General features: G+C 35.2%; 1 protein-coding gene across 1 annotated transcript in view; it reads left to right on the top strand.

The window, feature by feature from the left end:
- Positions 1 to 25,829, top strand: part of MYO18B (myosin XVIIIB) — a 262,438-nt gene that overhangs the window by 86,891 nt on the left and 149,718 nt on the right. Inside the window, exons 17-20 of the mRNA XM_072413906.1 lie at positions 8,849 to 8,996; positions 9,401 to 9,560; positions 14,812 to 14,995; positions 20,654 to 20,864. Coding sequence (XP_072270007.1) covers positions 8,849 to 8,996; positions 9,401 to 9,560; positions 14,812 to 14,995; positions 20,654 to 20,864 — 703 coding nt within the window. The remainder of the gene's footprint in view (positions 1 to 8,848; positions 8,997 to 9,400; positions 9,561 to 14,811; positions 14,996 to 20,653; positions 20,865 to 25,829) is intronic.

A 25,829-nucleotide genomic window follows, 5' to 3' on the forward strand; every position in this document is an offset into this window, starting at 1 on the left:
AGTATAGACCAATTTATGAATATTATATATAATTATTCAGCAGAAAGGAAGGGCAATGATGCTGATAACATGGGTCTATTAAACTTGGCGATGGTTAACAAAGAAAAATTTTTGCGCAAATAAGTTTAAAGTGCTTCATATTAATGCTCAGCATTTAGGAGTTACTATTGAGATTCAGGTGTATGAGTCAGGGTAGTTTACTAGTAGAGGGTTTTTTATTACATCATTATATTTGAATACTATTCGTCATTGGTTGCAACTTACATCGTACAGAGAGCCTCAATTGTGGTCCCAGGTGTCACCAAACGGCCACACAAAATGATCAGTATAGGTAATGCTGTATTTGAAGATTGTCAGAAATTTTAAACCAACTACTTTGGATGTTCAGTAACTGCAACATGCTGCACATGTGGCTGGAGACTGAAGACAATGACATATTATATGAAACAGGTTATAGGAGACTCCTACTGCTAATGGCTGGGGTCCAAAGATTGCATGGCAATACCAAAGGGCCACAGACCACAGAATGGTTAACAAGGCTATATAGAAACATTACAGCTTTTTGCATAATTTCATGATATTAATCACCTGCTACCTGTTGCACTTTTGAGAGAGAAATCACTCCACATTATTTTCTGTCTTTATCTCCTTGCCAACACCATTACAATGGCAGCTGCATTATAATTTATTAGTTAAATGTTCATTATGTAAATTTAAAAATAGGGGGTGGGAACTATCACTTGGATCTATGTAGACTGCATCTATATTTTATTAGGAGATATCTTGCCAAAGGACTCCCAAAGACACATAGCATATGATTACAGTACTCCGCAACCATACGAAACTGATATATCACTTTGGACAACTTCACATCATAACAATTAACTATAAATATTGCATACTGTTAACCTAATGTTTCATCCTGCTGCTGGTATCTTTCTAGGCATGATTTTCCTGTGAAGGGTCATATACATTACAATAGAGTAACAATAGGCAATATATATGTAAGGTGGAGGGCCTGAAAACAGCAATTTGTGCCAGTGCACATGGATAAATCAGTCCTAGAGCTTGTGTTAGTCTGACAGTTAATATATCTAGATAAAAGGAAAACATGCATCTTAGTCATGTCCCTGATTAGCTATGATTTGTGACCTTTAAAGTAGACAGGATGCCAAGCAAGGACAGCTTATCTTTAAAAAGCTCTATGAACCTGGCACTGCAACTACAAGTAACCAATTTCATGGAAAACAAATTGGTTGTCCACAAAGGTTGCCTATAGGGTTTCAATTAAACCTCAGTCTTTACACAGTGGTAGGACATTATATTGAATGTATGGTATATAGGATGTGTGGTTAAAAAGCAAATATTTTAACTTATTTTTGAAAGGAACTGAGTTTTTGTAATACTTTAAAAACAACCTTAGGCAACATAAGGCAAGATCACCAGTCATTATTGTGAAAACACAGATTTACAAATGGTAAAGCTTAAAATAGCATTTAAGTGATTGGGTTTACATATTTTTTAAGATATGATCCATAGAATGGATATGTAAATTTTTTCAGTGAGTAAACTGACACACAGACATTTTAAGAAGAAACAGGAAAGCATATGCATTATTTTGCATCACAAAGCAGTATGCAGCCTGTCCATATAATGAGCAAGTACGACTCCCCCATTAAAGTACTGTGTATGAAGGCAGATAATTTACATCAAGTATTTATACACACAGGCTTTTTCTTTATTTACATAGACTATACATATCCTTTTATAGAATATTTCCTTTAAATGCCAATGATCAAATATCTGTTCAGCAATTTTGCTTGAAAGATGACAATAAAATAATACATCATTGCAGCTACATACAGTTTTACGTGGTGGTACTGCTGTACATGTTGTCATTTTCAATTTTTTGTCTCTTTTTCTCTCCTTGTATGTATGTTTTGATAAATGGAAATAATACACTTGCTGACGTACATACAGAAGGAGAAAAATAGAAAAGAGTAAACAAAATGTCTAAACAGAAAACTAAAATGGCCATTTTGTGCCTACACCATCCTGGTTTTTCAAAATACATATGATATATATATATTTATATATATATATATATATATATATATATATATATATATATATATATATATATGCCATGTGGGAACATATGCCATGTAGTTTTACTAACCAGCATCAATCAAAAATAAAATATGGCTTTTTAATGGACTGTCTCCTTAATACTTTGCCAAAATACTTTTGCAAACAATGTTATTTGGCAATAACACTGTAGTTTTTATTTCTTTGATTGTGGCTCCCTCAAGCTGCCATTCACTCAAAGATGCATTTATGGATTCTTCATACAGTGCTTGTGAATATGTAGCCTATAGCATAAAATGACGAGTCAGTGAGCTAGAAAAAGCTTTTACTTTAACTCTTCCAAAACTGTGGAAGTGTAAATAATATGTCTAGGTTCCTTTTCTGTTATTACTTGTCAGAAATCTAAAATCTTTCTACAAATGAACTGTCATATAAATAAAAGTGTTAATATGGAACTATGAAATCTCCAAAGTGCAGCATAGTTTCAGTAGAGCAAGGCTCAAGGTTTAAAATAAAAATTCTGGCTATGTTTCTTAGATGGCTATATTGGCAGCTGAACAGTTTTGCTTTATATGCCCTATGATTACCAGCTCCTGTAAAACTTTAAAGCCCTGCATTTAGAATGTTGCTTCCCATTTGCAGGCTGTTGAACAGCATTGATTGATAGACAGTGAAAGCCCTGGTATGTACAAGAAATTGCACTTCAGTTGTTGGTACGGACAAAATAAAAAGGGAGAACAGTTACAGTGCTAACAAACATCATACCAAGCATAATAATTTAAACAGCCACATCTCTAAAAGACAAATATATTTTCAGTAGTAATCATAAAAATATAAACCAGTAAACCAATGATGACCATAAAGTTAACACCAAAAATGATAGTCTATAGTGTATACTCTTACACTGATAATAATTGGAGATGTACTCTTTTATATTGGTGGTTGGTAAAGTGTAATCTTACATAGATTATGAATGAATAAATGTCCTTCTAATTGTTCATTGTATTGTCCTTTTAAATGGTAGCAAGTGGAGTAGTAACCTCCTACATTAGCGATCAATGGAAAAGTGGCACTGATTTTCGTGATCCGTAAAATACTTAAATTGTTGGTGATCGTAGGATTGTCCCTTCAAGTTAGTGGTCAGTAAAATGCCTGCTTAAAATCCTGGTCAGTTTTAGGTCCCCTTACGTTAATTGTATATAAGTGCCCTCTTGCATTGAGGGTCAGTAAAAATGTTCCCTTTGCATTTGTGGTCTATAAAAAGTCTCTGTTACATTGTACATTTGTACAAAGGCCCCTTACTCTAGTGGTCAATGAAGGTAGAAATGCACCTTACATTGCAAACAAGAATTAGCCCTTACATTTGTGGACAGTGGGAGGAAGAATACACCTTACAATAATGGTCAATCAGAAAAAGAATGCCCCTTACATGGGCAGCCAAAAACAGAAGGCCCTTTACTTTTAGGAGAAAGGCCACTTCAATATTGTACAGTGGCAAGAATGCTTTTTACTATAGTAGTGAGTGGAATGAAGAATGCCTGTTACATTGGTGGTTAGTGGGAGGAATAACACCCCTTACATTGGTTATTGGGGAAGAAGAAGTTGCACAGTTGGTGGGTTGTTAGTGGAGCAGTCCACCAAATCACTGTCCGCTCCAAAACACTGCTCACACTCAGCCCTTGGTAACCACTGGTATATCAGTGAGCAACTGATACCAATGATCTTTTTTAGCTATCTGTAAGGGGGGGGTATTTCTTTCACTGCCCATCAATGTAAAAAGCATTCGTCCTATTGACCATCAGTGTCAGTGTCTCTTTTCTCACTGATCATTAATGTAAGGTGGCATTTTCCTACTGGCCATAAATGTAAGGGAACACTAACATTTTCACTTCCTGCATTGTGTTTATGGCCATGATTTTTGTTTTGTTTCATACCATTGTAATTACTGAAAATAACATTTTTGTATAGTGAACATCCATTCCATCCAAACCGGAGTCCAGAAGTGAAAACGTAGCAAATTACTTTTATGAAATCCATTTCAGGTTTGCTGGATCACCCAGATTAACTGATGAAAGTGTATTTAGCCTTGGAGAGCTTTAATAAATCAGGCCCCTTGACTAAGAAAATGTTGCACTAGATAAATGAGCAGTTCTTCAGGCATTGACTATTTAATATGCCACAGGAGAACATAATATTATGTTATTTTTTTTTATAAATCTTATTAAAGAGATTAGAAAATATGATAATATATGCACTACATTTTGTTCAAGCAGATGTTCAATGAATACATGCAGTCATTTATTAAATGTAATAATGTAGATGTTAGTTTAATACTTGCATATAATCTATAAAATATTGATCTTCCCCTTCCTTTACAAGCATTTTGTAAATGTATGGCCTTCATACCTCGTTATGCAAGAATTAAAAATGTTCATACACATAATTATTTACATGCGATGTTTATTGAGGGTTTGCTATAGCTGTATAGCACCAAATGATTGATTAACACAAAATGTAATGCAATCTGATCTCTAGAGATTTTTTAAAAATGTGACTGCCCAAGTTTCATCAAACTACTTTACCATTATATTTACCGGTACCTATTGGATCACAATATATGTTTTATTGTAAATTTAAATAATTTTTTGTCATGATATAATATAGTTATTTGATGACGAATTAAGGTCTGAATGATTCTCCAATAAAGTTGATTCTAAAACTTCTGTATTTTTTTTAGCAAAGTTATCCCAGACTTCTACTATCAGGTTTTCCTTGCTGAAACGTCTATTTCAGTTTTCTTTCTTCAGCACTGCTGACTCAGGAATTGCAGTATTGCTCTCTGAGTGATGTGAAGCAATATAAAGTTTTTGTAACAGAAAATAGTCATCGCTCTGACTACCCTTCAGGAGCATAAAGTTTCTGAACCATCAAGGCTATTTACAGTTCCTTTTCCCATGTTCCTTCATTTTTGAAAAACATGGAGCAAGTTTTGTATAACCACATGACTCTCCTTATGATAAAGGGAAGAAACGTTACGACTTTATGCTTCTTGATAACTTCTGCTTCTTTAGGCCTCAGCTAAAAACTGTATTGCAAAGTGTGTTCAGAATATTTTTTCTCAATTATTTTGGAGACCCCTTTAAATATTTATAAATGACAATGTATATTGTACACATACAATAAAGTCAGTTTGTTGTATCATCATTTGCTAAGTGAGCCATATTGTTCTGTAGTGTTTTCTCATACATACTTGCAGCAAAGTTTCAGTTTTCATGCTGTGAAACCAGCCATCTTGGGTCATCTGTTATGCACATTTTAATTTTGGACATCATTGTAATGAGCAGTTATACTTTATTCCAATATTCACACACAAGTGGACAGTCAGTTGTAGATAACGTCTGATATTTACAACATGTAAAAACTAAATTGGAGCGCCATAAAGTTTATGAATAGCTGTTTGATCTGAGTGATGAATCTCATGAGACAGGGACATTATGCAGAATAACATTAAGCAAATGTGTCTAGAGTCATAAAGGCAGCACTATGTCTTCCAAACTATATAAAAGGCGAGTTGAAAAAAAAAAACAGATTTAAGTGGTGCCAAGAAGGAAAGACTGAAATCATTGTGGAACCTGTCCTTATTTATGACTTTGCTGGGCTGATCAGTGCGGACACATAAATATGTAAAATGCTTGAGAGTCTACGAGTGACTGGCAAATTCCTAGCTGGATATTGGTTTATCATGCATTATGCTAGGGAACATTAAGCTTTGTGCAATATATAGTATGAAAGTCCAACGCTGTGAGAAAACTTTAGTGAAACTATACATACAATGCAAAAGTTAAAACAATTTATATGCAGCTTTATTCTAAAAGGGAATAAAGGAGAGATTGGTGTGTATCAGGTTGACAATGTTGGAGTAGAATTAGAAAAAAGGTACAAGGAGCTATATGGCAGGATCACTAGGTATTATTGCAATAAACCTTTTGATCTGAAAATATTGAAAATTGCTTTTAGGATTACATTAACATGATGAAGCTTATATGAAAATGTTAATATTTTGATTGTATGTGTAATATTTTTGCATCATGGGGGGCTGAATTAAAAAAGAATTAGGAGCCACTTTTCCAATGTTTTTTTTCAACTTAATACATAAATGAATGTTGTAAAAATTTACATCACTTAAATATCACACTTTACTTTGTTAAATTCAGTACTTGGAACCCCCCCCCCGATGGCTCACTGTCAATACAACAGATTCTTTGTCAACTCTAAATTCAGTATTATATTAAAATATTCATAAAAAATACACACAGTCCTTTTATACTTAGTACATCCTGGTTTTTATACATGTTAAAAAACTAATTTGCACAGCTTGACCATCAAGTATTGATTTGAGCTTTGTCATATAGCTGTCTTGGGAATCTGATGTGTTTTAATTACAGGCTAGGAAGCAGTTATACAGAACCGAGATCCTCTAAATGACGTCAGATCTACACACCAAGGAGGAGTCGTTTTGCAATTCAAATTAGTTTTTTTCTGATTATAGAATGGGGAGCTATTTAAGTGTATTTGAATTCGTTCTGCATACTGGAGATAAAGTCATTCATTTAGTGCATTGTGTCTTTGAAAAATTCCATGAATTTCAAAATAATGACAGGCATTAAGGGGATCATAAATTCTTAATTGCTGTATTATCCTTAGCTATCTTGTGTACAGAAGATGGTAAAATACTTAAAAGGCACTTACTTGGTAAAGTGTATGCATATCTAAAGTTTTGTGATAGAGTAGGGAAGGAAAAAACCCTTTCAGATTTTTTTATTTCTATGTGTTGGGTATAACTTTTCCCTTCCTGTCTTACGAGCTCAAGTGAACTAAAGTATCTACAAATATCTACAACATGTAAGGAATCCTCTTTACTAGGATGTTTTCCTAGTAAAGTGTCTCTTACTTGTCCTCCCTTGCAGACCCTTGATCCTCCACAGATGGAGACAGAGAATGCCTGGAATGTCCAAATTTGGTGACACGTGATCTTTACCCTGTAATTGTGCCCAGGCCAAGCAGCGAAATCCAGGATATGATCAATACAGGACTTGATCACATAACTTATGAAGTGATAGCACTGCTCCCCCAAGACCTTCCTGTTTTATTGTAAACAACAGGCTTAACAGTAAAATATATATTCTATTAGAATGGTTGTTACACCTATGTCTGTATAAACAGTGGGCTAACACATTGCCTTTTGGTATTTGTTTGATGCTCAAAATCCTGCATACAAGATTCTAGTGCTGTTTGGACTGAGATCTGCGTGACATAGTAAAGACAGTAACTACCTCAAAGCACAACATTTTGTAGCAAACTATATGCTAATCTAAAAAAAGGAATTATACCTGATCTTGAAAATAGCTTTAAAAAAATTTTCACAATAATTTAATGTATAGCAAAGGGGTGCCAAACTCTTGCCCATGGGCCAAATCTGGCCCAGCACGTCCTTTTTTTGGCCCCCAAAAGAATTCTGAATATGAATTGCAGCTTGCCCGCCGTTAATGCATTCCGTAGTAATGGCGGGCCAGCTGCAAATCACATTAAGCTGCTGTTCCATAGACCCAAGTACAATGCCGCTGATAGAATTCCTGGCATCACTTGCGTCTCTAGACCAGCAGCCTCTCTGCCTATGCGCACCCTGCATTTTATAGTTGCAAGGGATGCCGGGACTTGTAGTAGGGGCATCACTCGTATCTATTTAACAGCAGCCTATGCGTGGATCCCACAGAGTTTATACTGACAGGTAAAATGAATAATCAGGAAATATGAAGATTAATATTATCAGGAATTATCATAGAGCTTTTGCTATATTTTATGTTTTACTGTGCCAAATAATGCAATGTGAAACCATATGAATGCAGCAATTCATTTGGTTTCAAATTGCATTCTCTGGCAAAGTTAAACAAATTATCTCAATAAGAAGAAACAAGAACAAATGAGAAGAACATGCAGTAATATGCAGTGGATTGATCTAAATAATTAGGTTCAACCAACCAACATTGCATATTACTGCATGCTCTTATCATGTGCTCTTGTTTCTTCTTATTGAGATGAATTGTTTTTCAATAAATTTCGAGTTTGGCCCGCAACTTGGTTTTTAATTTTGGCTCTCTGTGTATTTGCTTTTGACTCCCCTGGTGTAGCAGAATTCCTACATATACTTTATCACAGTAAAACCAATAGGAGTGTTTAAAACATCCCCAAATATGTGGATGATACCACTTTGATGACTGAAACTGGATTGTAGTGTCTCATCATGGTAACTATAATAATATGGCATCCCTTGGAAAATAAATCAACCTTTTTTCCTGGATGCCAAGATCCATGTAGATGGTAACAGCAGTCATACAATCAAGGGGCAGAACTAATCTGTAAGGCTATGTTTATTCGGGTTATGAGGTTGCTGTGCTCTGTAATGTGTGTAACCAGGAGATGTGTGGGATGGTTCAATCCCGAAGCAGTCCTTAACCCAAGATACACACAGAGCTATGCACTTTCTAGTTTGTTTTTTTTTAATAGAATGATTTAGAAAACTGTTGACATTTTGAGATATCTAAGCACCTAAGTAACTGGAGCAAATGATCTGCTTAAATATAGATTTTGCTATGGCTTTTATTTTTATCCACAATAGTAACCAGTTGTAATTTTTTTATTGTTATTTTTTAAATTTTTGTCATTTTGAAGCAACATGCATAATTTTTTTCATAACAAACAGATAAATGTGCAAGCCAGCAATCAGATGGAAGAGAAGAAGGGCCTTCTTTGGATTCTAGATGAAGAAGTTCTCATTCAGGGCTCCAAAGACGTGAATGTTCTTGATCGTCTTTGTTCATACTATGAAGTTAAAAGTGAAGATGGACAAGGTAAAATGATTTATGAAACAAACTAATAACCTAATAGTCAAATCATTAAAACTTCATAGAAATCTTGTTTTGAAAATCTTTAAATAAAGAATGTTTTTTTAAAAAAATTCACAGAAATAATAAAATGCATATTTATATATAAATAATGAATCATAGGTCAGGCTGTACACTGTCTCACAATAAATAATGTATTTCTTTATAACATTTGTATGAGTGGTATTGTAGATCAATTTTGCAAAAGGAACTTTTGTACTTTACATAAAACAAACATTTTTTACTCAGGATAATGTCAAATAATATTTATTCTCACATTATAAAAAGAGAAATAAGCACATATATTTTTATATAATAAATATTATATCCCAAACTAGTATTCTACTAACTGAAAATGACTTGAATTCCAGATGATGGGCCCTTACGTAAGTGCGAACAGCCACTTCAATTTGAGATCCTTCACCAGCTATGCAAAGATCCTGTTCGATATGATGCCACTAGTTGGATCAATAAAGCCAAACTGAACCTATCAGCAGAAAATGCCATCCAAATTTTGCAACAGTCTAAAATGTGAGTTAAGAGATTTGACTTTTGTGGGTACATCAACCTTTTATTCTTTTTAAAACCTTTCTTTATTAAACTGTCTGAAATAACATCTTAGTAAACATATTGTAACCAAACAATTCATACATATATATTAATATATTCTTATCCAATTTATACTCAATATCCAACAGTCATTATGACAATCAGATGTTGATTTTAGTGATTTAGTGTAGCTAACATCACCAAACTGTTTTATTTTGAACTATGGCTAAAATTGATGCTGTAGTCCACAAATGAAGGATTTGAAATGTGGAAAGATTTTTTTTTTTTTTGGGTAGTAATCACTATGAAAGTTACATTCTTATCTAGCACTTAAATAGATAAGCATTTAATTTGTTCTTTTAGTAGCTTGTGTCTTGTTTGGAGTTTTCTACGTAACCTATCAATACCAAAGTGAAGCCTTTGACATTTTCTACTCAAAACATGCCATTTTCAAGTAAAAGTAAAAAGAAATCTCACTGACAGGACATAGGGAATACATATCTATTAGGGGTTCTAACCATCCTTTATTCTCTCCAAAACTAAAACAATAATAAGAACATGAGATCATAGCCAATGTATGCTGGATGAAATTTGTATTGTCTAGCAGGTAGGACTGGAGATACAAAGGGCAGAAAGTTTATATTTACTCTGCATTGTTACACTGAAACCTAGTTATAAAAGAGTCAAGCATATTGTCTTCCTATTTTCCTAGTGGTTTAGTTGTAGGTAATAAAATTTTGAACAAATGAGCTAGCTGAATAGACAATATGCTGTCCCCACAAGGAAAAATATGCAGACCCTGCAATGTCAGAATCAGGCAGGACCCATAGATTGCATGAACAGTAATGATGACTGCAAGTTCCATTTATTATATGTGCAAATGTCTGTATGGCTGACAGCAGAATGTCTGTATGGCTGACAGCAGAGCCGTGTGTTACCTGGAGAAGCCCTGCTGCATAAGGGCCTACTAAGTAATCTGTCCCTGATGTCTAAATATTGTCTAAATGCATTGGCATCAATGTTAAATGGATCATTTTGGAAGGGTTGTAAAGGTTCCATAGTCTTTTTAATAGCTTCTGAGTGTTACAGAAACTTTTTAAAACTATTCCAGACCCCTAGCCTAGCTTATTTCTTTTACAGGCAAAAAAAAATCAAACACTGAAATAAATAAAAACAACTAAAACACAAACATTAAGAAACACAGGTGAATAAACATTCTCTGTGATTTAAAACACCAATGTACTAGGAAGATCACCTTCAGGGCAGGTTCAGACTAGCTTCCGGATCAAGTGATCTCATGTTGCTCCTGGTGGCTGGCATCCTGTGACCACTCACATGACAGCACTGGTTCCTAAACAACCTGCACATTTGGCAGCTGTATGGGGCAGGCATAGGGAGAAGCAACATGTATCATCTTCCTAGAGGCAGCAGTTCCCTGGCATAACGAAGTGGTAAATGCACCGCAACCTTGCTATTGTGTGCATAGCCTACTTGTCACATTCACCATTTTTTTTATATATGCCCAAAATATTAACACCAAAAAATAAATACATAAACAAAATCTTTAAATAAGGGAAAGTTACGTTTTAAGCAAATTTAATTTAAAGTGTATCTAAAAAATAGAATTGGAGAGAGTTAAAACCATGGTTAGGCTTTGTTCCTGAACAGGATAAGAAGGGGATTTTGTAATGTTTGGTAAAAAATGTCACTGTTAGAAGATTTTTACTTGTTCTGGTGGCAACTACAAATTTTATATGTATCCTCACATTAATTTCTGGTGATCCTAATGATCAGGGCAAATAGAGGGATAGACAACAATAAAAATCTGGTAGGGGTTGTGACTGAACTCACACCTTTGTATCTAAATCTGCAAATTCACTGTCATTAAAAAAATAACAGTAAATCTATAATTTTGCTGCAGAATACATTTTATTAAAATATAGTCATCCTTAATTCTTCCAAGGCAAAACTTTTGAGGTCCAATGTATAGTCTTGTTAAATGACTGTGATATGCCAGGCAGGACACTTTAGACAACTGAATAGTGTTGTCATTGTAGTTTAGTTTCATCCCTGATGGTGAACCATTTTCTTCTTTTTATTTAACTGCATGTGTACTTAGAAAATAAGTAGGCAAAGCAAAAATATAAGGTAATAAGCAGATTAGCAGAACACATTCTTCTGCAGGCAGAGGTAGAAATATATTCCCGTTTTGCATTCTGTCAGGCCTCAAATGATTATCTTCATTAAAACGCACTTTGAGTCAGCTGACATTTATAGCTTTATAGGGAGAACCGGTACATGCAACTCCAGTTGAAATGTAATCAGAACATTATGCTCTCTACACCTCCAATCAATATAACCTGCAATGAAATAAGTTGAGGTGATTTGATTTTGTTCATTTATTTTTGTAATGTCTTTAATTCCTGTAGTGGGAGAGAAAAAAGGGAGCTTAGCAAAGGCTTTGGAGTCACTTTATGTGAGCCTGGCACAATATGTCAGCCACATTACACAGATCTTCTTGCAATTGTTATTTCAGTCATTTGCTTTCAGGCTTGCTGTGGTATTCAGGGATGTCTGGAACATTGCTCCCTATTGATTTCATTTACTTCTGTCATATTGTGTCTGAATAGAAGGCCAGCAATTCAAATGATTTCATGTAACTTGACACCCTGAGAGGCCTTGCATTTTGCAAAGAAAACAATTCTACATATTACAATCTTAAGAATATACATAGTACAATAATCTTGATTTTTAAAAGGGTTTGTATAATACATAAAGCAACAGGGAAAAGTTAAATCCCCTGTCAGGTTTTTATTGCTGTCTGTGTTGCCGCTGGGGAGATTCACCTCTATATATATCACTCACCAAGAAAGAAAATGATCAAAATTTAAAATTTTACAAATGTCACCAAAATACCAGGTGCAGGGAAATCATTCAGTAACAATGTAACAAGGGAAATTGCACTTACTTCCTTCTTTCAGTCACTGTCTTCTGTACCTGCAGGACAGGAGGTCAGGGAGAATCTACCCTTGGGGCAGAGACTAAAAAACACTGTTGCCAAGGCTGACTACCAGCAATTAGATTGTGCCTTGTAAAACTCATAGGGGGTATATTTTTAATAGTGCTTACCCAAGATTCACCCAAAATGTACATTTTTTGGGGAGAATCAAGCGGAAAAAACCAACTTCCACTCAAGTTATTAATTTTCTAATAATTTAAAACTTTAATGTAAATATAAGTAAATTGTGGGCAAAAGTTTGGTGAGACTTAAGTAAAAACATTATAAAATTGACCCCATATCATAGTTCAGATCTTTTCCTATCTAGAAGTTTTTAACCCGATAAGGGAATCATTTAGTACTCCAAAATGCATTTAAATTAGGTAAATACTAATGCTAAACACACGTTGACTTTTTGTTTGTCGATACCATAGAATAGAACTAGTGTTGGTCGAATATTTCACTATTCGATTTGACAGCTATTCGATCGAATTGGGGGATATTGTTCGGGTGAACGAATGCCGAATTCGAACATCAATAAAGTCAATGGTGGGAAAAGTCTGGTTATTTTTCGGGACTGTAAAGAACTGCAAGAGCAATCAGGGGAGTAGAGCTGCCAGCTCCATTCCCGATTGCTCTTGCAGCCAATTACTGGTTGTATGTGTTCTTGGATAGAGTTTCTCTGTCTAAAAACACAGGAGTCCTGTGTTCCTGGATAGATAAACTCTATCCAGGAATAAGGATAGTGCTCCCTGATTGGCTAAAAAAAGCCAATCAGAGAGCACTAGAGGTTTTGAATGGGGGGATTTGGCCCCATTTAACCTCTAGTGCGGGGGATCGCACATTGTTCTCAATAAATGCAACCGCATTCATTGAGAAGATCCCCGGGGCACTGGAGGTTAATTAACCTCTAGTGCTGTGGATCGCACACTGTTCTCAATAAATGCATCTGTGGACACATTCATTGAGAAGATCCCCAGGGCACTAGAGGCTAAATGGGGCAAGTCTCCCCATTCATTCACCTCTAGTGCTCTGTGATTGGCTGGGGAAAGGAAAATCCTGATGACGCTTGAGCTGTCATCAGAGTTTACCTTTCCTCAGCCAATCACTAAGCACTAGAGGTGATGAATGGGGAAACTTGTCCCCATTTAACCTCTAGTGCCCGGGGATCCCACGCTGACAGGAGGAATCATCCTGTCATTGTGAAATAAACTGTAAAAAAATAAAAGTTAGTTACAAAATCACACACATTCAATAAATAACTTTAACATTCATTTTTTTTTAATACATTTTTTTACTCAAGAATTTGTGCAATTCGAACAGCCATATTTGGGTCAAATATAAGGACAACCCGAATTCGAACACCAACACTAGATAGAACTACTAAGTCTACACTAAATCCTACCCTTGTGTGAGATTGAGATGAGTTCCGTGGATTTTAAAGGTATCTGGTAGCGGCTTGAAAGGCCAAATGACTGGACATCGTTTTTTTTTTTAAAACATTATTTCAAGTAAATATCAAACAATAAAAAATATTCAATAACATATAACAAACAATAGGACAAATATAGCAAAATCAATAGTCACCACAGGTTGCCAGAGAGATTTCTTTTTGGAAGAGGAAACGTGGCAGTGAATTAAAAAAAGCCTGAAGCAATACCCAATGATCAGTACATTTTTCAATAGCAGTCCATTTTGCGGGAGGGAAAGTTCATATGCAATTCACATACATTGAGAAATACATATTATTATATATGTTGCAATATTGTTTTATGTTCTGGTGTCAATTGAATTCCTCGAGTGTCTCTATAGTATATCCAGCTACTCCAGAAAACATTGAATTTTTCAGAGGTACCCTTCAGACTTGCTGTAATTTCTTCCATTAACATGATGTCATTGACCTTATGAATGTATAATCCTGCTGTTGACGGTAAAGTATACGGTATAATGAGATGCCTGAACATTGTAGGCCTTAACCTTAAAGGGTGTTATGGATTGGACATCATTATAATGTCACAATATACTTAAATGAATAAAGATATGGCAGTTTTATTCAAATCACAAAAATGCATACATACCATAACTTTATTATTACTTTTCCATAAAGGTAACTTTTTGAACCTACTTTTTTTATAACCTCTCAGTCTAAGCATGTCACTGTTATTTTTATAGGAAGAGCACTGTGCTATAATCTAGTTAAAGCTTCTAATTTGGTCTTTCTCATTTGCATGCTAGCGACTATTTGAAGGACTTGTTTCTGCCTCGGGCTAAGTTTCCACTGATCTGTCGCTCAGTGGCTGGGATGGAGGGGAAATCTCAGCAAGCCATGCAGAGAATAAGCTGTGTGAGGAAGACCTTTGCCAGCAGCTTTGCGGCTGTGAGAAGGAAATCAGTGTGTGCCCAAATAAAGCTTCAGATGGTGAGTGCCCTGCTTCATAATAGCAAAAAACATACTTTATTCGCTTAAGCAGCTGCAGCAAGTACAATGTCTTTACTTTACTGCGTGTTCCTTTTGTACAAAATAATATGGGTAAAGGTATTTTGAATGGCACAGATATTGATGATGCAAATCCAAAATGATACAGCTGTTACCAGAGCAAAGGACGCAGGAAAATCCTCCAATGGGAATGCTTGTTCCAGTGACATCTAAAAGTTCACCCTTGGTTTGAAGAGATTTCTTACTTAACTTTGTATCTTTGGGACAAGAAGTGAAGATAAATCTCCCCAATTGGGCTTACCAATTAAACAGGATCATTTTACCATTTTCCTATCCATACAAAACAAAACAAAAAATGATTAAATTTAATAAAAGAACCTTATAAAAGAGCCATTAGTCTGGGCCTGTTCACAGAAAGGTCTTTGGAACCTTGTATAGCCAGGGCCTTTGGCCCCTGGACTGTGATCTGCCCATATATTGGGGCTGTGTGTAAAGTAAATTTAAATCCAGAAATTAGAAATTAGCAGAAAGATAGGTACCAGGAAGGAGCATCTTCAGGCAGAATCCCCTGCGCTTAAGCGTGTCTGGGCAGAGCTAGTAGGAAGTTGTGCCTGGATATTGCAAAAAGGATTCTATTCTAATGGAATATTATATCTGATGCTGTTCTAAAAGAATTAGGGGCCTTTCGATCTAACAATGTTATGTGGTAGCTCTTAAATGGTCACTGTGTCTTGAACTGGCTTAGGAAATTCAGATTTGCCCCAGTACTATTATCATTCTGGGTAACCTATACCATTAACTTTCCTCCTAAAATTGGACCACCAATAAAACCTGGAAAAAGATTAAAGTGACTGGATCCTCAGACTAGTTTTCCTACCAAATACCAAAGACCTAGGAGAAAGATACACCCAGCAGATGTAGTCCTGGGGTATTAGACATTGTCAGCTCGCTTAACTAACTCAACTTTTAGATTTATGATTTCCCAGCCTCAAGTGCAAAGAATGAATGGCTGCATAAATATAACTAATAATTTATGGTTAATATCCTTTTTTTTTTAAAGAGTTCTGAATATGTAATGAATGTATGCCATTTGTAAGCAAAGGACTGCAGTACACAATGTATTCATTATACAGTGTATTTTATAAGAATAAAATAGATATCAAGGCATCTTTAAGTAAGAAACTAAACATGGAAAGCCAACCAGCAAATGTGCCTATCAAATGAACTATATAAATGTTAAAAATTAGTCTAGTGACCTTTATCCACATAAGAAAAACTTTCTTCTTATATCTGTGTTTGTTAGATATACTAATTGGGTCAAATTTAATAAAGCGGGACTGGAGATGATAGACTATCATGGGAAAAACTGAATGATCCTGGTAACCTGAAATGGATTTCTTAAACATCATTTGCTGGTAGCTGGTATTGTTTTGCTGTATAGGGCTACACGAGGATAGTGCTTTACTGCTGCTTTGCCTAAATGCAAATTTTGACTTATGACAAACAATGCTGTCCCTAGGGGGCTATATCTTGTTTTAACAAATATTAGGGAAAAACATATAAAATGCACTGATCCATTGGGAGTTTCCTCCAGTGGATAATCTGCAAAGTCTTATTTAATAAATAGAATAATAAATAGATGTAAGAGCAACCATGTAAAAATAATCGTTAAAACTTCAATATTAATTCAAATTATGTGCTCACTGAAAATACATTCTTTTTTCCATTTAAATGACTGACCTATAAACAAGAACCTCAACAAAAGGGTTGAAAAATTAGTAAGTAAACCAATGAACTACACAGAACACTGAGGCTAAGCTCAAAGTTTAGCTAACACGGTCTGGTGCTTTAATTCACTGCTTTACTTTCATTTATAAATGTGCATATGTATTCAATATGAGCTTAAAATCAAATTCATTTAAACTGCAATTATATTAAATTAATTGGTAACTGGCATGAGACTCATTTTACTAAAGTGTACAATACTATGACATAAGGATCTATATTTTCAGCAATAAGAGCTAAAATTAACAATCATATGGCTGAAAATGATGATTATTATGTCAAATAATGCATAAATTATAGTTTAATGAATTGAGCCTAAACTTATCCTAAACATATTGTCATGGAACAGTTGCTTTTAGTACCAGACTCCTAATACAAACTGGACTGCTTGCAGGCAAGGATTTTTGGCAATGCCTAAAGTTATGATTAGAACAGTTACACTTTAGATTGAATTGTATTTAAACTGAGTTTGTTTGTAAAAAATATATTTGGATCATCTAGGAAATCTGAACTAATAGCTTCATGTGGTCACTATGGCATTCATTTTCATTTTAATATTCAAGTAAAGGCATTATTTTATAAATATAAAGTTATAGAGGTAAAAAATATTATAAATAGATCTCTATGTTTAAAAATGCATCTTTTATATTCTGTATACTTAACTATTACACTTTTTATACAGCAACTTGCCATATACAACCACACATTTATTCACATGTCTAGCTTAATCTTTAATAGACTAAACCCAGTTTTAAAATGAGGAGTTTGAATTAAATCAGAAATAGAATGCCTGGAAACTGTTATTATTTGTCACTAGGTTACAGATTAAACAGTTTTATATATCCATAAATAAAATGTCGCCTCATTCATCACATTAATGTAACCATCTCGTACATAATTTACACTCCTGATTTCTGTTTCGGGACAGCTAGTGGTAAATCAGAGCTAAAAATATATATATGTATGCATTCATATGTAATTCTATACATTCTGTGTGCAGATAGTGAATTTAGACATGATGGGGAACATTGTCAGAAAGCCATACTAACCATTGCTACATGTAATGGCACAAATTGTTTATTTTCTTGCCTGTGCAGTATTCGGCTATGTACTGAGTTATCTACTTTTCTGTCAGTCTGTGTAGTTCATTATGTATTCAATAAGAATTAGCAAGGCTCAGGTTTGTGAACGATGGTATTCAATAGAGATTCACAAACTCATTACTGAATGACAGGACCACTTAGTAGATATGTCAAATGTGGTCTGGAGTTTTTGATAAACTTTAACTGATAGATTAATCTGTCTTTAGGCAGGCTGCTGAACTTCATGTATAATGATGCTCACCAAAATCGCAACCTGACCTGCACATATTAAATAAAGTATTGGCAGAACATTACCAGTTGTTAAAACAGAACTACGCCTAAAATTAAAAAAAAATGTGAGAAAGCAAGAGATAGACTTTAGATCAGTGGTCACCAACCTTTTCGGACTGACGGGCCACAAAATTTACTGGCTCTAGACCATGCATGCGCGGGGAGCCGGATGTCACTCATAGGGGAAGAAACTTCTCCTTTCTCCTTTAGTGATGTCATGATGCCAGAACTGGCGATGAGCCTGTGATGAGAGAGTGGACAAGTTGTGTCCAGAGACATAACCCGCCCACCGCCCTGAGCCTAGGATCTGTACCGGGGACATGGTCCAGGGCTCTGGCCAGTGCTTCTCCCAGCGGGGTCCTTCTTCTGACCCCTCTTGGGGGTGCACTGGCCAGAGCCATGGACCACCAAAATATTCTTGCAGACCACTGGTTGGCCACCTCTGAGCCACCGTGGGCAGCACGGTGGCTCAGAGGTAGCACTCTTGCCTTTGCAGCACTAGGTCTAAGTTTCGAATCTCGGCTAGGACACTATCTGCATGGGGTTTGCAGGTTCTGCCTGTGTCTGCATGGGTTTCCTCCAGGTACTCTGGTTTCTGCCCACATCCCAAAAACATGCAGTAAGGTTAATTGGCTTCCCCTCAAAATTGACCCTAAATGACATATGACGATGGTAGGGACATTAGATTGTGAGATCCTTTAAGGGACAGTTAGTGACACAACTATCTTTGTACTTTGTACAGTGCTGCGTAATATGATGGCGCTATATAAATACTGTGTAATAATAACTACTACCTTAGATTATAACCATCTTACTAACTTTTTTACAATTATTTATCTAAACCCACCTCTCTTTGACCCTTTCCCAGTGCCATCTTGTTCATCCAGTCCTCTCCTGGCTTTGGGATCTACAGCTATCTTGGTTGCCCATGCTAAAATTTTGTAACTCCTGGATATGCACTTGGGAGTTCACTCATTCCTGGCAGCCGTTTATAATAACCTGGCAGCCATTTTTTATAAACCGGGATCAGACATTCCTTCAAACAATCCCTCATTGCAATCTTCCAGGTCCATGTGTTTCAATAGTAGTAATTGTTTCCCACCAGGGAATGTTTGAAGCAATGTCAGATTCCATGTTTTATAAATAGAGCCCATAGTTTGTGCAGTACATTAATTGTAAGTTACTGATAACTGCATCTATTGGCATATGTTTATTTAATTTCTCCAACCCATTCTACATTAGGTGCCCACACTTGTTAGATTGTAAGTCTAAGTGGGTAGGACTCTTCTCCTCTTGTGATGCAGGTTGTAATTTGTTAACAATAACTGAAAATGTGTAAATGCTGAATAAAGATTTTAAGACCACTCTAATACTTGTGAGAGATTATGTGTCAAGTTATAACCGAAAAAGTAATCTGTCATTACTTGTAGCATTCCATGTAGTGCATTTAATATTGCACTCCTGTTTGCAGGAGATTAGTGAATTCCCGGGAATAAGTGCATTGTGTTTAGTGCTTATTTAAAAACTGTATCAGAATATCCAGTAAAAATAGAAATGGAAGTGGATCCTGAAATCAGTTATACACAGGTAGGGTTCCTACTTGGCCAGAGAAATGAGACTTGTTGCCAATGTTATTAATAAAAAAACAAGTCTTTTCTCAGTAAATCAGTTTAAAGTATTTATAAGGAATACAATTCACAAAGGTAAAGTCACCTAGTAACAAACTATTAAATATAGACAGTTTGGATGTCCAAGGCAACCCAATTCCATCATGCTGTAAAAACATGAATTACCTTGCAACAAGGAACTAGAATATTTGCAACTGTGTGTGTTCCATGTTATCAAGCCTGGTGCCAAACTGAAAATGTAATGTCAAGATAACTGATTCATGCTAATGCTGCTAAACTTGGTCTGGGCATCTAAGCTGCAAAAAAATGATGGTTACACAAGAGTTAAATATGGAATTTATTTTTTTTGGATCTATATATCAGACTAAAAAAGAAAATTGCTATAAAAGGAAGAGAAAAGACACAGATGACTGTTATAAGTAATATAAGTGTATAACTGCATAATGTTTATTATATATATATATATATATATATATATATATATATATATATATATTTGTATATATTAGGCTGTTTTATTTACCTTGGACTTCAGCAAAGTTACTTTATGTTTATTGTTAATAGGAATTCATATAGTCTGCCTATTCTTTTGCCATGTGCACTTCTTGACTTTTCTCTATTATCGGGAGAGAATGCTTACATTTTTCTTTTTTTTTTCTTTACAATGTCGTGCTGGCTTTTCTACATTAAAGTTATAAGTCTGCATTGAAGTGCTGCTTGTATAACCAAGGGAAAGTGAAGCCTATGTAAAATAAGGAACAAGGTTGTACAATTTGCTGAGGATGTCAGAAGAACATATCTTTGCATAAAATGATCTTACACAATTTGATTTCTGCTTTCCTTTCTTGCCCCAGGATGCTCTGATGAATTTGCTAAAACGGTCCCAGATACATTTTGTACACTGTCTGGTCCCCAGACTGGGAATGGATGGCACAGAAAGCAAAACCTCACAACTTTGCAGGGGAACAGCAGGAGATCCAATTAATGCTGCTATTGATGTCCCCACTGTAAGAATTCAGCTTGCAGGAGCTCAGCTATTAGATGCTATGCGTCTCTGCAGGATAGGTAAGAGACTTGTATTTATTGGACAGTGAAATCTGCTTTTAAACGGTGCATATATTATGTGAACGCAGAGCTTTTTGAGTTTAGTTTTTATTTTCTTTTGTAATGCTTCTTTTTCTGAGGTTAAAATGTTCAGTTCAATGTCCTTGGTCTACGCTGTGTAAGTAAACACAGGCAAAAGACTGTTTTTGATGCAGTGCAGGCTTTTTATTCTTTTTAGAACTCCAAAGGGGATTGGGTCAAAAAATACCTCTACAAAGACAGGAATCACTTTATAGTCAAACATACCACATCAGTAGATCTTTCGAGTTTACATTTTGGTACATTGTACCGGACTAATACAGTAACAAGACTGTTGAAAAAACATAAGAATATAAAGTGTTCTATCTGCATCTGGACATATTGCAGATGCTGTTTATTTGTGCTGAGTTCTAGAACATCTGATGTCTGTTTGGCTACTCTAGCAGCTTCACATTTGTATGCAGGGTAAGTGTGGCAGGTTGCATGCCAGTTTTAATTAAAAACATAATGCACAAAAAAAAAATCCTCCAGTTATCTTATACTTAGATAGACACAGTAACATGCATCCCTTTGTTATTCCACAATGCTGTGGCTGAATCCATATGGAAGCAGTGCAAATCAGTTGAATGGTGTTGCATCCAATAATAGGTCAACTATTATTTAATTTAGTATACTGTTTCAGATCTGGTGGCTGGATGTGCATAGCAGGAGTTAAAAACTTGTGCTGAGCTCCCCAGTTTGATGTCATTATGAACATACCTTTAATGTACACCTACGTGTTTAACCTGAAAAAGGGTCATTTCAGATCTTTTCAAATAATAAGAATGATTCAACATGAGAGACATCCTTTTAAAAGGATAAAAAATATTCCAGTAAAACATTGAAATGAAGCATTTATTTGACTGCTGCCAGTTCATCTTCAATATATCTCTAATCTAAACATATATTGCAGTGTAGTGTCTTCACTTTCCCTGCTGGTAGGGAAACGCCACTGGTCCACTGTCCACAAAGACAATGTCACCAGCTCAAGTGGATTAGACAATATTTACAAACAAGCAGTTATCAGAGGTATTCCATACTCATCAAGTGTTTTATTCACTTTTAAGAGAGTAAATAAGCACATTCCTTGTAGATGGTGCAATGTTATGATGCTATTTATACAGAAATAAGTGCAACAACTATTCTCAAAGATTATAGTTTAAACTGTAATAAGTAGTTCTGCCACCAGGCGGTAGGGTTATGTCTAATGCTTTCATGTTTCAGTGCATTTTCTGTAGTAGAATTACATTGTTAAGATATATTTACTATGTACCATGTATTTATGTTGCTTTCTAATAAAACAAGATTCAGCCCTGTGTCCAGCATCATCCTAACAGGTAAGAGTGATATATCTGGCAGCTTTACAATAGGTTATTGACCCAGCCCGGCTCTGCACCCAATGCAGTACTAAACACTACTGCTTATATACACACTGCTCATAGTTAAAATGAAACTGGCTACTAGCAGTGTTTTTATCAAAGATTTCAGTGAGTAATCTGACAAACCTGAACTATTAATTCTGGAAGTTAAAATATCGATGATGTTTAAAGGAGATAAAATAGGAGATACGAGATGCATCAATGAGCATCAACAAGCTCAAAGTACTATATGTCCAATCATAGATGATTAAATGGTGCTTACATGTAAGTGTGAAACTGCAAAAGAAATGTGGAATGATGCACTGAAGGTACAATAGTAAATCCTAGCAGTAAACTATGCTTGATTACAAAGTTTTACCAGACTAACCTGAAGAAAAAAGGCTGGTAAATGCAAGATATTATCTGATGTACCTTAGAAATAATGTAACAAATCCATGAGCTCTCTAGGAGCTATGGAATGAAGAAACCTGAACTGAAACACATTAAATAGTAACCAATGAAGAAAAAACATGCTAATGAAGAAATATTAGACTTCTTCAGGGATTCTCAGAAGGGTTGGACAGTTCTGAATCCAGGCATCAATATGGTAACAGCCAGCATAAGTGTAATCATTAACAAAACACCTATGTGTCAAAAATCTCATGAAGTTATACTAATACTACGAACGGAACTTTCAAAACTGGTGACAGGGATTACGTTTTTTGTAAATCTTTATTTGCTATGCCCAGTAAGGGAATCTCAGTTTAACACTTGTCAATAAGGTGATTCTAGATACAGATGTAGGTGCAACAACTATTATGATATTATATTCAATGATATGTAGTTCTGCTGCCAAATGGTGTTTTGTATTCACTCTATTGGAACTACATGATCATAATGTAATTTCCTATCCATGAGTTTCTGTTATTTTCCAATAAAACAAGATGGGCTTAACCATGTGTTCAGCATCATCTTGAATGGTAAGTGTCATATATGCAGCATCTTTAGACCAAGTAACTGTATAATAAAGCATCCTGTTTTAAAGCTTGATAATGGGTTGTATAGTAGTACCTCTTAGTGCCTGCATTTCATAGCTGTTACCAAGTTAGGTACTTTACAGTAGCCAAAGGTTTACTTTACTGGTGGCTTCAGAAAATACCTTGAATTGTGCTATATGTGAATGCCCTGAAGGACATGTTACTATCATCATTATGTTATTGGTTGATACTTTACATCACTTATACCCACTAAAGTAATAGGATTTTGTTAAAGAAGCATTAGCCAGACCCCATTAACTCTTGCTAAGTGGAGGCTAATGTCATCCTGACTTTTGAAGCATAAACTTTCATTATTCCTGGACCACTTTTCCCCCATGTGTTTTACAGCTGCTAACCTGCATTGAATGTCCTGTTGCTGCAGGTTAACCATTTATTTTCCCTGTAACCAGGGACCCTGTATTACATTATTTTATATTAGGATCCATGCTGACAATTAAAATCCTTTGTGGAGAATAATAGCAACGCAAACAATACAGTTATTACATAATTATGTTGCTCAGAAATTAATTTTATTGTTAGCTGAATGCAAAATGCATGTGATTAAAAATCAGTCTGAGATATGCAGTTTTCTTCTTTTAAGTTTTTATATCTAATTCAGATTTGTAATGGATTTTTTTCTAAGAGAATACTTTCGTATTTGATATGTGTTTAGCAAAGAGTAAAATGATTTTTTTAGACTTTTTTTTGTAATTACCTAGTGGCGGCGTGATAACCTAGATTTCAATGGTGCATGAAGACATTTTCTTATTGTTGGAGATCATTTCATTTTCATTCATTTAATCACACTAATCTCTTCTACAGCACTTGGTAGCTAATTCACAGCATACTAAGTAGGTGCTAGTCATTTCTGTGAATTCTAAACTGTTGTTGAGTGCATTCTCTGATGAAGCTTGAAGTTGGAGAGTTTTGTAAATCTGAATTTGCTTTTTCAGTGCTGATTTACTTTCTCATATTTTAAAAGTGCAAAAGCAAATGTAATCTTTTCTGCTGGTCTGTTTGTTAATATGAAGTAACCCCTAACTGGGGATCTGTTTATTGTGTATTAGGCCTAATAGCTGCCAGTTAATCTGGAAAGGCATGCCACAATTTGGAAGAGTGAATGTAGGAAATTGTGCCTACTTACCCAAATGAGCATTTGTGAGGTGCAGTACGTATGATGGACAAGAGGACCTGATCATAATCGGTCTTCCATTTCATAATTTTATTGAAAGCGTTGGAGTCAGAGCCCTCCAGAGGTCGATTAAGTTCCTTTGCACCAAACCCATCAAAACATGATTACACCTAAGCTCCATAATTTTGGGTGTAAGTGAAACTTGTGGTTTTAGTAATATATTTCTCCCTAAGGTGGCCTTTGTGTTACTGAAAAATCTATTCAAATCTTGGTAACAATATTTTACAAATCATCAAAGACACCAGAGACTGTTGATTCTTCTAATATTTGATTGCCTTAGAGAATCAAGAAGGATTTTCCCCCCTGTTGGAGTAAGTTTAACCATGCTTTATATTGTTTTGTCCTCTGGATCAACCGTGTACAATTTTTAATAATTAAGAATATACAAATTTTCTAGTATGTTCACTGATTTTTCTTTTGCTGTGGTATATAACTTTCAATAATTTATGTTCCCCTTTTAAAAATCAAATTCACTCATTACTTAGATAAGCTGTGTGATTGGTCCAAAGGTATGTTCAGGAGGCAGGGAGAGGCAGGCAAGCTTTTGGCACAATTAGAAAAATAGTAAATAAAGAGATTTGGGCATTACCATAGGTATACACATACCTTTACATACTTGCAACTCTCAGGTATGTTTATTTACAAAAGGGTCTCTTTAAGTACAGGCAGGTTTAGTTATCTCTCTGTCAATGAGCACTTTTTCTACTGAAAAATGCAACTCTACTCCAACTCTATTCCAAAATGTTTTGTACAATAAAATAGACTTCTAATTACTGTATTACTCTCCTGTTGAGATTAGATCATTGGATTCTAGGTATTTGTACACATGCCTAAACAAATATACTATGTACTACAGTATTAGCAGAACATGACTAGTTTATATTTCTGATTAGATCTCAATTCCCCACCCATACCATGTTAACATATTTTTCAGCTGAACATACAGTCTTGGTAGAAGCATGGAATATTCAGCTAGGCTTAATTAGTTAAGTGCTGATCCTCCTTGGGGTTGTCAGCTGCCAGCCTCCAGCTTGGCAGTATCATAACAGCAGGTGCATAATAGAACAATATGCAGCATCTACCTCGGTGTTACTGTGCGTAAATATTCTGCATTTTCTAAATAATTTCATCCATAAAACAGTGTTTGAGACGTATCTGATGCATGTGAAATAAACATGTCAGAAAAAATAATATCTAAGTGAAAACATTCAAAATTTCATTTTAAATCTTTACAGCATCAGCACAATACTCTGTTTCTAGACACATATTGAATAAGTATTTATATGTCAATGATTAAAACATTTTCCTCTCTCCAGTACAA

This window comes from Pyxicephalus adspersus, chromosome 6, assembly GCF_032062135.1.
Source record: "Pyxicephalus adspersus chromosome 6, UCB_Pads_2.0, whole genome shotgun sequence".
Lineage (NCBI taxonomy): Eukaryota > Metazoa > Chordata > Amphibia > Anura > Pyxicephalidae > Pyxicephalus > Pyxicephalus adspersus.